Below are 16705 nucleotides of genomic sequence, written 5' to 3' on the forward strand. Positions count from 1 at the left end.
CGTCGGACCCGGACATGTCACCAGTCCACCAGACCACCAGTCCGTCGGACCCAGACATGTCACCAGTCCACCAGACCACCAGTCCGTCGGACCCGGACATGTCACCAGTCCACCAGACCACCAGTCCGTCAGACCCGGACATGTCACCAGTCCACCAGACCACCAGTCCGTCAGACCCGGACATGTCACCAGTCCACCAGACCACCAGTCCGTCGGATCCGGACATGTCACCAGTCCACCAGACCACCAGTCCGTCGGACCCGGACATGTCACCAGTCCACCAGACCACCAGTCCGTCGGACCCGGACATGTCACCAGTCCACCAGACCACCAGTCCGTCGGACCCGAACATGTCACCAGTCCACCAGACCACCAGTCCGTCGGACCCGGACATGTCACCAGACCACCAGACCACCAGTCCGTCGGACCCGGACATGTCACCAGTCCACCAGACCACCAGTCCGTCGGACCCGGACATGTCACCAGTCCACCAGACCACCAGTCCGTCGGACCCGGACATGTCACCAGTCCACCAGACCACCAGTCCGTCAGACCCGGACATGTCACCAGTCCACCAGACCACCAGTCCGTCGGACCCGGACATGTCACCAGTCCACCAGACCACCAGTCCGTCGGACCCGAACATGTCACCAGTCCACCAGACCACCAGTCCGTCGGACCCGGACATGTCACCAGACCACCAGACCACCAGTCCGTCGGACCCGGACATGTCACCAGTCCACCAGACCACCAGTCCGTCGGACCCGGACATGTCACCAGTCCACCAGACCACCAGTCCGTCGGACCCAGACATGTCACCAGTCCACCAGACCACCAGTCCGTCGGACCCAGACATGTCACCAGTCCACCAGACCACCAGTCCGTCGGACCCGGACATGTCACCAGTCCACCAGACCACCAGTCCGTCGGACCCGGACATGTCACCAGTCCACCAGACCACCAGTCCGTCGGACCCGGACATGTCACCAGTCCACCAGACCACCAGTCCGTCGGACCCGGACATGTCACCAGTCCACCAGACCACCAGTCCGTCGGACCCGGACATGTCACCAGTCCACCAGACCACCAGTCCGTCGGACCCGGACATGTCACCAGTCCACCAGACCACCAGTCCGTCGGACCCGAACATGTCACCAGTCCACCAGACCACCAGTCCGTCGGACCCGGACATGTCACCAGTCCACCAGTCCACCAGTCCGTCAGACCCGGACATGTCACCAGTCCACCAGACCACCAGTCCGTCGGACCCGGACATGTCACCAGTCCACCAGACCACCAGTCCGTCAGACCCGGACATGTCACCAGTCCACCAGACCACCAGTCCGTCGGACCCGGACATGTCACCAGTCCACCAGACCACCAGTCCGTCGGACCCGGACATGTCACCAGTCCACCAGACCACCAGTCCGTCAGACCCGGACATGTCACCAGTCCACCAGACCACCAGTCCGTCAGACCCAGACATGTCACCAGTCCACCAGACCACCAGTCCGTCAGACCCGGACATGTCACCAGACCACCAGTCCGTCGGACCCGGACATGTCACCAGTCCACCAGACCACCAGTCCGTCGGACCCGGACATGTCACCAGACCACCAGACCACCAGTCCGTCGGACCCGGACATGTCACCAGTCCACCAGACCACCAGTCCGTCGGACCCGGACATGTCACCAGTCCACCAGACCACCAGTCCGTCGGACCCGGACATGTCACCAGTCCACCAGACCACCAGTCCGTCAGACCCGGACATGTCACCAGTCCACCAGACCACCAGTCCGTCAGACCCAGACATGTCACCAGTCCACCAGACCACCAGACCACCAGTCCGTCAGACCCGGACATGTCACCAGACCACCAGTCCGTCGGACCCGGACATGTCACCAGTCCACCAGACCACCAGTCCGTCAGACCCGGACATGTCACCAGTCCACCAGACCACCAGTCCGTCAGACCCAGACATGTCACCAGTCCACCAGACCACCAGACCACCAGTCCGTCAGACCCGGACATGTCACCAGACCACCAGTCCGTCGGACCCGGACATGTCACCAGTCCACCAGACCACCAGTCCGTCGGACCCGGACATGTCACCAGTCCACCAGACCACCAGTCCGTCAGACCCAGACATGTCACCAGTCCACCAGACCATCAGTCCGTCAGACCCAGACATGTCACCAGTCCACCAGACCACCAGTCCGTCGGACCCGGACATGTCACCAGTCCGTCAGAGACCCAGATATGTCACCAGTCCATTGGACCTGGTTCTGGTTCGGTAAGCCGTCTTGCTAATACCCAGGCTCAGTAATGGGCAGCAATACAGTAACGGAGGTCCCAGTCCTGTCTGTCATGGTTTGGACTTTTTGGTTCTTAGTTTTCCTGTTTAGCTCCCTCATGTCTTGTTTAGGTTTTGTTCCTGTTGATTCAGTTCATTTAGTAGATCTGTTTCCTGTGTCTTGTTGTGTTCAGTGTATTTATAGCCTCCGTTTCAGGTCTATGTTGCGGATTCATTGTGCTAGTCGCTCCCCTGTACGCCTAGTGTCCTGTGTTCCTGCGGCTCCAGAATAAAACCAGCCTTGGCTCTGGACCTCCGTCTGCGTCTCTGCAACTGGGTCCACACCTCACCTCCAGCGGCCGTGGCACTGTCCTCGTTAATAGTCATTTCTTACATTGAGTGCAGGTTGTTTGGCATGATGCAGACCTGCTGAACATCTTTATGGTCCTGAGATTGCGAGCTAGGAGAACCAGGAGAAGAACTTCTACACTGGACCAAATGTCTTCCCTTTGATGTCCAGTTCAGAGTTGGACTTAGACCAATGTGAGTTTGTTGTGGTTTGTTTTATTTCCAACCCTGAGTTTCAGATTCATTCAGGCCACATCTGGAGACCCTACTAGCGACACCCCCATCCCTCAAACCCAGTCAGCGCTGGGATAATCCAGACATTTAACAACTAAATTAGTGGGAAATTCAATGAATGCAGTCAGGAATAACCAGAGGGTTAGGGTGGACACCCTGGTAACGCCTGGTGGTTGGCCGTCCCCATGCTTCCTCATTAAGGACTTCTCAGAGCGAGCCAAATAACTCCGTTACAGAAAGAAAACGTGCTCTCTGTTGTCATCAAGCCCTCCAGGAACTGTTGCAAAGGCTCCCCGAGATCCTACGAGTTTCAATCAGCATGTCGGAACCCTGACCAGCGGCGCGTAGTCAGATAACAGATGTCCATGAACCGGCTCAGTTTGTTAACCACAACACACTGCTGGTCCTCATTCTTACTCATCACAACTACTGAGAAGCAGCAGATAGAAGATCTGAAACAACCGTTTTTGCCGCTGCCGACTCGGTTTAATCTCGTCTCCCAACGACCCGCAGTAGAGAAACCAAACATCTTCTGCCAGATCCTAAAGCTTCTGAGAAAACACCACCGATGGAATCATGTCGAAAAACTGGAAAAGGGTTAAGGTGTGTTTCAGTGTGTACAGGAGTACGGTGATGGCCGCCGGGCCTGCTCGCCATCGCCTTGCGCTCGCCGTCGCCTTGCGCTCGCCGTCGCCTTGCACTCACCGTCGCCAGCCATCGCCTTGTGCTACTCGGTGTGGCGTCTTGGGCCGCCGGTCCTCCTCTGCTCTGGGCTTGGTGGACTTCCCGGTGGATCTGAGGATCCTCTCTGAACCTTCAGGGCCTGGCTGTGTGAACAGGTGTGTGTGTGTGTGGGTGTGTCCGTACCTTTGCAGACGAAACACTTGATGTGGAAGTGTTTGTTCTGAACCCGCAGAGCTTCGCCCTTACAGGGCTTCCCACAGGTCTGGCAGGGGATGGGTCCGCCGCCACCAGCCTGCTTGGACTTGGACCTCTGCTGCTCCAGAGGACTGTGGACAGCCTGCTGCTGAAAGACTGCAGGAGACCAAGGGGACAGAAACCCGGACATGTTAAACATCTGTTAAAATGTCCCATTTCTACACCATCGTGTCATTATTCTAAGTAAAACATCACATCCATAAATATAGAAGTCATCACTTCCCAAAGGCATGATGGCTTCTCTGCTGGGAGTTCCACCACCTCATCAAGCTCTTCATCTCCACCTGAGCTGCTTCTTCATCGTCTTCACCTGCTTCCTGCTCGACTAAAACCTTCTCCTGTTTCTGTTTCCCTGCCAGATGTTCTGCAGAGCTTCTCGTGGTGATACCCAGCGCTTTGTCACGTCTCCAGATTCCTGTCATCTACCCCGTCTTGATTTATCTTGCCTTGCCCCTCTAGGATCCTTCTGGCCGTGTTTCTTGCCTGGACTTGGACCCCTGCTCTTATCGACCATGGCTTCTTGCCTTCTAGGGATGAGTAGCCGATCTCTGCCTCTATCATGACCCATGCCTACCTAACAACCACGTCTCTGGATTCCAACAACTAATCAGGACCCACTTCATGTCAGACCAGACTTCTCCCTGAACCTCCATCATTTAAATGAACCTTACTTTGTTCATCGCTGTGTATGTGTGGCTGAATTTCTGGGTCCTGAAGGATCCCTATTTACACTTCAAGGAAAACAAACAAAGGAACGCTCAAAGTTTCTTTCTTCTCTGACTCAAACACAAAATGTGATCCATTCATCAACATCTAAACCTTATTTAGTCCAGAGTTGATAACTTTTTACGTGACAAATAAAATGGCCCCCTTTTCAGACTCTATAGTGAATGAATGCAGGTCCCCATGTGGCATGCGCACATTAAGCCATGCAGTAGTTGACCAAACAGACAAAAAAACATGGATGTTATGAGTTTGCTTCATAGTTTCTTTCGAGAAAGTAGAGAAAGGATGGAGAACAACCACACCATGAAGCGGAGGACAACAGCAAAAATACTCCGCATGTTGACAACTATGTCTTCGGTGTCCATTAAGGGGAATGTCTGGATGCAGAGCCTCAGCCAGGAGTGGTGGGACACCTGTGTCGGGATGTAGTGATGAGAAATTTGTTCTAAATGTCCAGAAACACCTTCAATTGCACCTGCCAGAGACGGTCATTAAATCTGGGGTAGGTAATGTTGGTAAGCTAGCGCCCTGTCTTGGCTCCTCCCCTTGCCCTGGTACCTTCCTCGCCTTGGCTCCTCCCCCTGTATTGGTCCGTCCCCCGCCTTGGCTCCTCCCCTCGCCCTGGCCCCTCCCCCTGCATAGGTCCTTCCCCCGCCTTGGCTCCTCCCCTTGCCTTGGCTCCTCCCTTGGCCCCGGTCCCTCTCCCGCCTTGGTCCCTCCTCCTACATTGGCCCCTCCCCCTGTATTTGCCCCTCTTACCTTGGCCCCTCCCCCTGTCTTGGCTTCTCCCCCTCTGGTTCTGCTCCTTGCGTGATCCGAGGCTTTTTTATACGCAGCTTTTTCCACCAACGATTTTCTCTTTCTCGGCTGTTTAGCAGGAGGAGGCAAATAAACCGAGCCGGGTCGGGAAATCCTTCCTGCATTTTCTCAGCCATGTTCGCCTTCCGAGTTTCTTCTTCACTACTTTGTATTTTCATCCTAACACGCTGTTTATATGCAGGGTGTGGCTATCAGATATGCGCTGCTGGAGGGGGAGGAGGGGAGCCGGGAGAAGGAGCTACGAAATATAAGAAATGAACAACTCCATTTGGGTCAGAACGTTTGGATTGGTCAGAGTTTTTACAGATTTACAGTAAACTGAGGGGTCTAACTATATTTCTTATTGTTCATGATTACAGAATGTATAGACTACTATCAGGACGAGGAACCACTTCACCCAGAGGAACATGTCTCTGAGCAGGAGGACCTGCTAGAGCTTTAATGCTCTCCTGTCAAGCCAAGTCAGTCTAAAACTACTATCCATATTTGAATCTCCTATTTTGTTATTTCACTGTGTAGTCTTTCAGTTCACGTTGAGGTACTTTTCAGATTACAGTAACATTCAGATGTTTGGCCTTTTTCTTTCATTAATCAAACAAGTGGGATCAGTGCCGACATACTTTCAGGAAAATTCGGCAGAATGCATCTGCAGCACGCATTCTCATTGGCCTTATCTGCAGTTTCACCAACATTTATCATGGATGGACCAGACAAGTACACAATGCCCGAGTCCGGAAGAACTCAAACGTACAGGAGAGCAGCTGGAATCCTGCATCAGACCAGGATTGACCATTCCTCTTCTGAAACTCCAGCAACTGGTCTCCTCACTTCCCAGATGTCTATAGACATTGTTAAAAGAAGTGCATGCAAATTCAATTCAGTTCAGTTCAATTCATCTTTATTTATATAGCGTCAAATCACGGCAATGCCATCTCAAGACACTTTACAGACAGAGAAGAAAACATAATGAAAGCCAATTCATAACAGCCTATATAAGGAAACCAACAGATTGAGTTGGAGGTGGGGAGGGTGTCTGCTTCCCTAACACTAACTGGGAGCTTATTCCATAAGAGAGGGGCCTGATAACCAAAGGCTCTGCCTCCTGCTCGGCTCTTTGAGACTCTAGGAACCACAAGTAAGCCTGCAGTCTGTGAACGAAGTACTCTGCTTGGTATATAAGGAACAATGAGGTCTTTGATATATAGTGGTGCCTGGTTATGGAGGGCTTTATATGTAAGGAGAAGGATTTTAAATTCTATTCTAGATTCAACAGGCAGCCAATGAAGAGAGGCTAAAACTGGAGAAATATGATCTCTCCTGCTGGTTCTGGTCAGGACTCTGGCTGCAGAATTCTGGATCAGCTGAAGGCTTTTCAGGGCATATTTAGGACAGCCCAGTAATAGAGAGTTACAGTAATCTAGTCTCGAAGTAACAAAAGCGTGAACCAGTTTTTCTGCATCACTCTGAGACAGAATGTCCCTAATTTTGGCTATATTACGTAAATGAAAGAAGGCTGTTTTAGTAACCTGCTTAATATGTGGGCCAAAGGACAGGTCAGGGTCAAATATTACTCCAAGGTTTCTCACTGTAGCACTGGAAGCTAAAGTAATGCCATCCAGGTTCATTACAAAACCGGAAAATTTAGCTCTGAGTTTTTCAGATCCAACGAGAATTACTTCAGTCTTATCTGAGTTTAAGAGGAGAAAATTTCTAGACATCCAAGTCTTTATGTCTATGAGACAATTTTGTAGCCTATCGGGCTGATTTGTTTCGTCTGGTTTAAAGGATAAGTATAGTTGAGTATCATCTGCATAACAATGAAAGTTTATTCCATGCTGTCTAATAATTTTGCCTAAAGGGAGCATATATAGCGTGAAGAGTATTGGTCCAAGTACAGAACCTTGAGGAACTCCATGACTTACGGTAGTTTGGGAGGAGGACTTGTCATTTACATGAACAAACTGAAGTTTATCAGATAAATATGATTTAAACCAGCTTAACGCTGTACCTGTAATTCCAACCACCTGTTCTAGTCTCTGTAACAGAATGTTATGATCGACTGTATCAAATGCAGCACTAAGATCAAGCAAGATAAGTACGGACACAAGTCCTTTGTCTGAGGCCATAAGAAGGTCATTAGTAACTTTCACCAATGCTGTCTCAGTGCTATGATGAGCTCTAAATCCTGACTGAAACTCCTCGCATAAATTATTTCTGCTCAGGTGGGCATGTAGCTGAGCTGAAACTATTTTCTCCAGAATTTTGGACATAAACGGGAGGTTAGATATAGGTCTATAATTTGCTATCACCTCTGGATCCAGAGATTGCTTTTTAAGTAAAGGCTTGATGACAGCAGTTTTAAATGATTGTGGTACATATCCTGTCACTAAAGACATATTGATAAGACTTAGTAGTGATGTATTAATTAAAGGGAAAATGTCCTTAAAGAGGCTCGTTGGGAGAGGGTCTAAGATACAGGTGGATGGTTTAGATGAAGCTATTATTTTAGTTAATTCAGAGGGTTGGACAGGACAGAAACTATTTAGACACAAGTCAGATCCTGGTTCTAAGGATGCTTCGGAGACCAAAACAGGCTCAACATTATAGGTAGAAGGAAGAGTATTGTGGATTTGATCTCTAATAGTATCAATTTTATTCCTGAAAAAATACATGAAATCATCCCAGCTAAGTGAGAAAGGAATACATGGCTCCACAGCGCTCCGGCTCCTAGTAAGCCTAGCTACAGTGCTGAAAAGAAACCGAGGGTTGTTTTTGTTTTCCTCTATCAATGATGAATAATAAGCTGTTCTTGCCGTACGTAAGGCTTTTTTGTATACGATTAAACTTTCTTTCCAGGTTAAGTGAGACTCCTCTAGTCCTGATGAACGCCATCTGTTTTCCAAACGCCTTGACGCCTGTTTTAGAGCTCGAAGCTGGGAATTAAACCAGGGAGCCTTCATAATCTTACCTAATTTCTTCTTCTTTAGGGGAGCAACATTATCCAAGGTTGTACGCATTGAAGCTGTTATAGTATCAGCATGTTGATCAATCTGAGCAGGAGTAAGGCTTAAAGGGGGACTCTCAGTCATGCTAACACATGGTAGAGGGGAAAAAATTGATTCAATTGATTGTTTAAATTTTGTAATAATATTGTCTGATAAACATCTACTATAGTAGAATTTATTTTTGGTCAGTGAGGAATCAAATAAAGTGAATTCAAAGGTTAATAAGAAGTGATCGGACAAGACAGGGTTTTGAGGAAATACTTTGAGCTTATCAGTCTCAATACCAGATGTTAGAACAAGATCAAGAGTATGACCATGAGAGTGAGTGGCTCCATGGACATTTTGTGAAAACCCAATTGAGTTTAGAATAGAGCTAAAGGAAATGTTTAAACTATCATTTTCATGGTCAACATGAATATTAAAATCACCTAGTACAATGACCTTATCAGTAGTCAGCACTAACTCAGACAAGAGATCAGAGAATTGGGTCAGAAACTCGGAGTAAGGTCCAGGTGGGCGATACACTAATGCTAAAAGGAGCGGTTTCTCTCAATTCCATTTTGGATGAGATAAATTTAATGTCAGGAATTCAAAGGATTTATAGTTAGTTTTGTGCTTAGGATTAATTAAAAATTCTGACTTAAAAATAGCTGCAACACCTCCTCCTCTGCCTGTAGTTCTAGGAATGTGAAAGTTTAAATAGTTAGCTGGCGTAGCTTCATTAATACTAACATAATCCTCTTGCTGTAACCAGGTTTCCGTAAAACAGAATAAATCAATGTGGTGATCACCTATCAAGTCATTGACTAATAAAGACTTATTTGGGAGGGATCTGATATTCAGTAGGCCACACTTTATTGTCTTATTTTCAGATTTTATTAGATCCATTGTTTTTATTTTTATGAGGTTTTCACGATTAACCCCAGAAGTGTTTTGTGTTGTTTAATTCTTACTGCTGGGGAGTTGTATAAGGTCGGAATGGGGTTTTGGGTGGGCGGCGGCAGGTGGGAAGCTGCAGAAAAGTGTGTAGGACTACAATTCTGCCTCCTGGTCCCAACCCTGAGTTGTCAATTTAGCTGACTAATAAAAGAGTCCACATTGCTAGATAAGAGAGCGGCTCCATCCAACGTGGGATGGATGCCATCTCTCCTAATAAGACCAGGCTTTCCCCAAAAAGCGCTCCAATTATCTATAAAACCCACGTTGTTATCGGGACACCACCTAGACAACCAGCGGTTGAAGGATGACATGCGGCTAAACATGTCATCGCTGATTAAATTTGGCAAGGGACCAGAGAAAACTACGGAGTCCGACATGCTCTTGGCAAAGTTACACACCGAAGCAACATTCATTTTAGTGACCTCCGATTGGCGTAACCGGGTGTCGTTACCGCCGACGTGAATTACAATCTTACGGTATTTACGTTTAGCCTTAGTCAGCAGTTTCAAATACGATTCGACGTGGCCCGCTCTGGCCCCAGGAATGCATTTGACTATGGTCCCCGGTGTCTCTAGAGCCACGTTTCTGACTATGGAACTACCTATAATCAGGGTTTCTGCCTCAGCGGGTGTGTCACCGAGCGGGGAAAATCTGTTAGAAACGTGAACAGGTCGGTGGTGGCCAGTGGGTTTTGGTTTGGGGCTACGCTTCCGCTTGACCGTCGTCCAGCCCACCTCGGCTCCCGGCTGCGCGGGAACGGTTGAGGGACCGCTAGGTGGGCTAGCTGCCCTGGCTGGTAGCTCCGCACTGGCTAATGGGGGCTTGCTGACTAACTGCTTCCCTAACTGAGTGCGGAGCTGGGCTTCTAACTCACAGAGCCTCGCCTCCAGAGCTGCCAAGCTGCTACACTTAATACACCTACCGTTATCACTAAAGGAGGCGGAGAAGTAGCCATAGACTGTATGTAAAGAGATGGGCGGCGCCTCCATGACGTCACCCATAGGTTTCTGAAGAGCTGAATTGAAGCTTGGTGGGCGGTTCCTACCATCACCATCTTGGCAGGGGCATGCGCGTCGTCTCGCCTGGAAAATACAAATATGGGCAAAGAGGTGGAGCTGAGAGGGGGGCTGTGAGCGTCATGGTGGATGACTGAAATCGGGCAAACTCTGAGTTTTCTGTAGCTAAGAGCTAACCGAGCTAACCCGGAGATAACGGGACCTACCCAGCTAATGGAGGTAAGCGGGCTAAAGCTAAGTCACGTTGTTAACCGGCTAAAAACCGCGGTTGTTCTACGTTCTTCTTACTTGAAGCCGAAGATTGGTACCTGTCAATCAAAAGGACACGCCCCTAAATATGCTGAACTTCGAGATTAAATTACTTTTTGCGAGTTAAAAAAAAAAATCACTCCCCCCACAGTTGTCATGAAGGTAAACCTGACCTATTAAACCTAAAACGGATTTTTGAACCAGGCTGTAAACATGTTTATTTCTGATGTGAGGTTGGTCTTTTTAACATGGGAGTCTATGGGGATTTGCTCTGTTTTGCAGCCCCTAGCAGATGAAGGGGGAACTGCAGTTTTATGCACTTCTACATAGGCTTCACTTTTAACTGCCAGAGGTTGCCGCTTGGGAGTAGCTAAACATCAGACACACCGAGCAAGAAAAGGCAGGGGACCGGGGTGTGGGAAGAGAGCTAGCAGCCATGCTAAAACCGAGTGCTTGAGCTGTTTAAGTCAGTAAACAGAAGGCCAAAGATCCCAAAAATAAATGCAATATATAAAACAGTGGTTTGGGAAGATATTGTGCGCTAAAGTGAGTGGTTGGTTAGCAATAGATAGAAGTTAGAAAGAGGTTAAAGGAGCCAACGGCTTGTAGCAATCCGCAGAGACATGCGCTAGAGAAACAGGAAATGACACAATACGTTACCGCAACGTCAGCACGTCAACATCCAAGGTCAGGACCAACAACGCAAACATTTGGAAGTACTTTTTACACGTACTAACACTTGCTAATGCTGCTAAACATCTGAAGGTACTTCTCACACATGCTAACAGCTGCTAACAAGGCTAAACATCACCCTAGAAGTACTTTTTTTAGATTCACAAACAGCTCATATTTTCCATCAAATGATCAAATGTCTCAGTTTTATCTTCAGATTTTTAAATAACATTTGTAAATAATTGGAAAAATAAAAAATAATGGAACTGAACATGATGTAATTATTTTTTCTCCTTTTGACGATGAAGATAAAGGAGATAAAATCTAGAATGAACATGAGCACACTTTCAGGGAAGAAGAAATAACCAGGCTGAGTACGTTTGGAGGTGTAAACTGTCGTCATGCAGGCTGCAGACAGATCCACTGAGCCCTCATGCAGAGCAGCATGAAATATGAATCAAGGCTAAGTGTTTGTGACCTGAGAATGTGAAACATGGCGTAGGGAAGTTGACCGTTCCTTACATCAGTTCTGGCTTCTCTCTGCAGTGTTGTCTTCAGACAGCTTGATGTTTTACTGGCGCGCCAACTGGAGGAGTCAAACATATCGGGTTGCACTTGACTAAATGCAGATTGTATGGAAGTAAAGCTGCATTAGTTACTATCACTCCCTGAACATACACAAAAGTAATTCTTTGCCTTGCAGTGGGGATACCTGACAGGAGGCGTAAAAGCCTACAGCAATGTTTTTGTTTTTTTTAACTTTTCCAAGGACAACTCATCCTGTTGAAACCTCTTAAGGACAATTTTCTTCCATTATCTTCCAAAGCTTGGCCTTCTGCTTCTCATTTTCAGTCAAATGAAATACTATGCCTTCATGATGCAGGACATTCTGGACATTTAGAGACCTTTCTGGGGAGTTTTCATTGGACAATGCTGAAATCCAAAGAGCTGCTTTTATTGAGTCCATGTGTTCGATCTCTGGGTTGAAAATGTGCTGATCCACAAACTGAATCAAGACAAGAGCAGGGATCCAGACCATTTTGTCCACATTCAGTTCTCAATAAAAGGTGAGGTTACATTGAAGATACCTGGGTTGAGTGTGCATGTGGGACGAGAACCAATAAAGCCAGGAATTTAGGAGGGGAAAGTCTTGTGAGTCCTTGTAAAGATGAAGTTGATTGCAACCACTTGGAAAAGACAAGTCTAAAGGCGTGAAAGGATGGAGGAGGGCAGAAAGGTCTGCAGCGGGATTGGTTAGGACTAATGCCTCCTGATCTGACCAGCAGGGCTGAACCTTTGCAAATGCTGAGAATGATCCGATGTCGCTACTTCCTCTGCAAACAGTACGAGGAAGAGGTTGGGGTAGGAAGAGGTGGGACTTAACAGCTAGATGCTACGTCAGACAGGCAGGTTGTCCTGCTGGAGGCTAGCTGTAGCGGTGTGTGATCAGGGTGTGTTAGCATGCATCTATGAATGTCAACTCAATATGGACAGATTTTTTTTTTTTGTTTACCCTTAAAACTGCTTTTTTATTTAGATTTTTCATCCCACACTACACAAAACAATGGCAAGGGTTCAAATACAATTGTAGGACATTTTCTGAGCGTTTTAAACATCGTGCTACGTTTTAGTCCTGCTATGTTGGACATCAGGCCCAGAAGCTCAGATGGTGATGGAGTGGCTTTCTGTGAACACGACCAGCCGGCCGCGCTGCAGCGCCTTAGCTGAGGGGATTTAGGTATGATGCGTATGGCGGGGCTCTTTGTTGGGAAATGTTAGAGTTCATTTACAACACAGAACTTTCTCTCTTCACCAGATCACATTCATACAACATGTGTATCGTTTTTCCAGACTCTTTAAGGCAGCACTGGCACTTAGTTTGAGGCGAGCCATTCTGCTTGGTGTCCAGTAACACTGATTGAGGATCTCATCCTTCAGAGGCTGTGCTTGAATTTCTCTAAGTGTACCACCCATAACTTCAGTCCGCTGTTGCACTGCGATTGGCTCCCCGACAGCTCTTTCCCATCCCATGATGTGTTGGTCCCTCATGAGGAGGTTAAACAAATCTGATGCTTTCTTTATTTTATAAGTAGGTTCTCGAAGTGTTAATCTTTGGATTTCCATATTTGAGTGAGGGTCAGATTTTAGTATAGCAAAATAAAGGGTTTTCATAAAATTCAATTCGTGGGTTAGGCGACGGGTCTGTGTTACTACTGTGTCAATAAGAAAGGGATGAGTTAAGTCCTTTTCAGTTTGGACCCAAGCAGGGACTTATTGGGGGGGGGGGGTAGTTTATATTTGGATAGCTGTGCCAATGACAAGGAGCAGTGATACCAATCCAGTCTTGGAAGGTTGAGCCTGCCATTGTCTTTTGAGGAGCATAGCTTACCACGATTAAACAAAGTTTTTCCCTTTCCAGAGGAAAAGTTCTACACATTTGTTATACTTCTTTAGTCGATGTACCAGAAGAGAAAGAGGCAGCATGTACGTTATATTGTTATTTTTGGATACTATGATATTTGTAATTAGGTTTATCTTGCCAATTAAACTTAGGTAACAGGTTTATCTCTGCCATTTCCCTAACATTGGGTGTAAGTTTAATCCACACGTAGGTCATGCCCGAGGGGAAACACGTAAACTACCAATCACTACAAAGTGATTTTACTTTTTAGATCTTTTTATTGAGAATTTCTTAGGCAACAAGCATACAGAGCATACACCGGCCCAGTAGTGCAGGAACCATAAATACAGAGGAGTGGAGGGTGAGGAGATAATGAGACCTAACAAAACAACAGCACACAGACAAAAAATTAAAAAGAAGAAAATGAACACCCAGAACCTTGTTTCCCTACTTGGTCAGTCAGTTTGGAGGCATGAGCCAATGAATGAACATAAGACTTGTAAAATAATGCTTTGTGTTGTAAACCTGAAGCTGCATTAGAAGTCCTGCTCCAATGTCTTTTGGAAAGTATTTAAAAAGGGTCCCCGTGTCTCCTGAAACTTCCTGCTCTTGTGCTTTAGTAAGCATCTCATCTTTTCAAGGTCCAAACGACATCAGATCCACCGGCCATTGCCTTGGTTGGTGGGACAGTGTCCCTCTATTAGAGCGGAACACAGCGTCTGACCACCAGCAAAGGACAGGGTGTGATGTTTTATTGAAGGGCATCTCCTCCCCGGTGAGGCCGAACAGAGCCGTTAGGGGATAGTCTAACTTTTAATAATAGAGCTAAAGTAGAGAAGACCTACTACAAAGTGATTTTTCAAATATTTTAGATGTTGGCATGATTTCTGATTTGGTCCAATTAGTTTTGTAACCAGAAATATTTGAAAAGCTGTCAGCCTCCAACCTGGGGATTACCAGAGACGAGTAGTATATCATCTGCATATAAAAACAACTCTTGCTCCTGGTGACCCACCTTTAATGTTTGGGTTATTGCCAATATGAGGGGTGATGATAGACAGCCTTGTTTTGTGCCTCCAGGTAAAGGGAAAGGGGAAGATACGATGCCACTTGACACAATAGAGGCGACAGGGTTTTTATATCATAATCTGATCCATGTTATTATTGTTGGTCCAAATGCAAATTTCTTTAAGGTGTAAAGAGAATACTCACGATCAATCCTGTGGAAGGCCTTCTCCACATTGGCTGAGAAAGCCATGATGTGTAGATTTTATCTATTTCCCCAGATTGTGTAGGAGACTTTGCAGATTATCTGCAGACGATTTGCCATGATTTGGGTTTTTCCCTTTGCTTTGTTTTCGGGCTTCCTGTTTTATTTTGTAGTTTTTCCTGTGTAGTTCCCTTGGTTTTTGTTCAGCCTCATAGATTTCCTATTGAGTTAGTTCACCTGGGTTCATTTAGTTAATTTGTTTCACCTGTGTCTCGTTTTGTTCTGTGTATTTATATCCCTCAGTTTTTTGTCTTGTTGCTGGATCATTTCGTTAGGTTTGTTGGTGTCCTTGGTTGGTATCTTGGTTGCTGTAGTCACCAATAAATCTGGAAATCTGCATCCCTGTTCCGTCTTCTCTGCGTTTGGGTCCACTCCCTCACCATCTCCACTGCCTGCCGTGACACGATTGGCCTTTAATGAAGCCTACTTGGTCTGGATGTATTATTGTGGGGAGCATGTTTCCCGGTCGGTTTGACAGCACTTTTGCCAGGATTGTACATCAGATTTCATGAAAGAAACCCATGGACATTACATACGGGGCATAAATATTCATAACTGAGATTTTTTTAATGGTCTATCCGCCTGCCATGCACAACCAAATTTATATTTGTCCTTACAAGAATGCTTACATGTCACGCTGCCAAGATGGCGATGGTAGGAACCGCTCAATGAGCTTCAGTTCAGCTGTTCAGGAACCTGCGGGTGAAATCACAGAGACTCCGCCCATCTTTATATCCAGTCTATGATTTAAATACAGGAGATATGAGATCCATCCTAACCCCCTCCCTTCTTCTTCCCCTCCAATGTTCCCAAAAGCTTTTACTTTTCTATAGAGGAGTCCCCAGCAACCAGTAAGGAACCAACATAGAACTATATTCCAGACCCCTAAACGATGCATAACTATGCACAGTGGTAGGTTATAATCAACAAATATAAAAATGGATCTTTTCACACACAACCGGCGGTAAAAATGTTTCCCATTTTAAGTGCTGGATATGAAAAGCTAGCAAGACCATGCAAGCTTATAAAGATGTTGCTCTGAAAAAAGCATGAAGCAAACGTTCCAATGAAATTAGGCATTTTAACAGAATTTACAATTGTCTTACAACTGAAATTAAGAGTTATATTAATAACTTCAGCAGATCGAATCGGCCACTCACTTCGATGTATATTCCAGTCTGTTTGGCCTTGATATTTTGTGCAACCACGTAATATCGATATAACGTGACCTGTATGTCTGAACGAAGGTACCTCAGGTGCCAATTTGTTGTAGAAAGCCATGGCATTCTCCAGTGAATTAAATTTGTGGCTTTTCCCCTTTAAACGTGACCTTCAGTTGAGCCGGGTGCAGCAGACAGAACTGGAAGCCTTTGTGATAAAAGGCAAACACCGCCCGTCTGGGTCAGGTCAATGTAGATTCTCAGAGTGTCTCCATAGCATTTTAGCTGATGTTATCTCGCCCATTATAGTACCAGTTCCCAGTCACAGTACCCATGGAAACATCATGAACAGTTCTACTGGTTTAACTGGTGCACGCTTAGGACCGAAAGTACAGTACGCTCCTTCCAGGTGTAACAGAGATTGGAAGACATCCTGACCAATAACATCGTTTACCAGTTCAGACATGAAAGTGGCTTCTTGCTTCATGTCTATTCAGAAAGATTAGACTCTATTTTCCAGGTCCTGCAAATGGTCAAGCGGGGCGGCATTTTGGTTTTGACCAGCTTCAGTGGTTACCTCAGCTGCAGAAAGACGTTGCCCAGCTAATACTTCTGCTGAGGTGAGGCGCATTT

At 46.7% G+C, this 16705-nt stretch overlaps 1 protein-coding gene across 6 annotated transcripts in view; it reads right to left on the reverse strand.

The window, feature by feature from the left end:
• Positions 1-16705, reverse strand: part of ablim2 (actin binding LIM protein family, member 2) — a 250183-nt gene that overhangs the window by 214780 nt on the left and 18698 nt on the right. For all 6 annotated transcript variants that reach the window (XM_079257457.1, XM_079257456.1, XM_079257458.1 and 3 more), the window contains exon 2: positions 3744-3911. In XM_079257457.1, coding sequence (XP_079113583.1) covers positions 3744-3911 — 168 coding nt within the window. The remainder of the gene's footprint in view (positions 1-3743; positions 3912-16705) is intronic.

This window comes from Telmatherina bonti (genome assembly GCF_933228915.1).
Source record: "Telmatherina bonti genome assembly, chromosome: 18".
NCBI lineage: Eukaryota > Metazoa > Chordata > Actinopteri > Atheriniformes > Telmatherinidae > Telmatherina > Telmatherina bonti.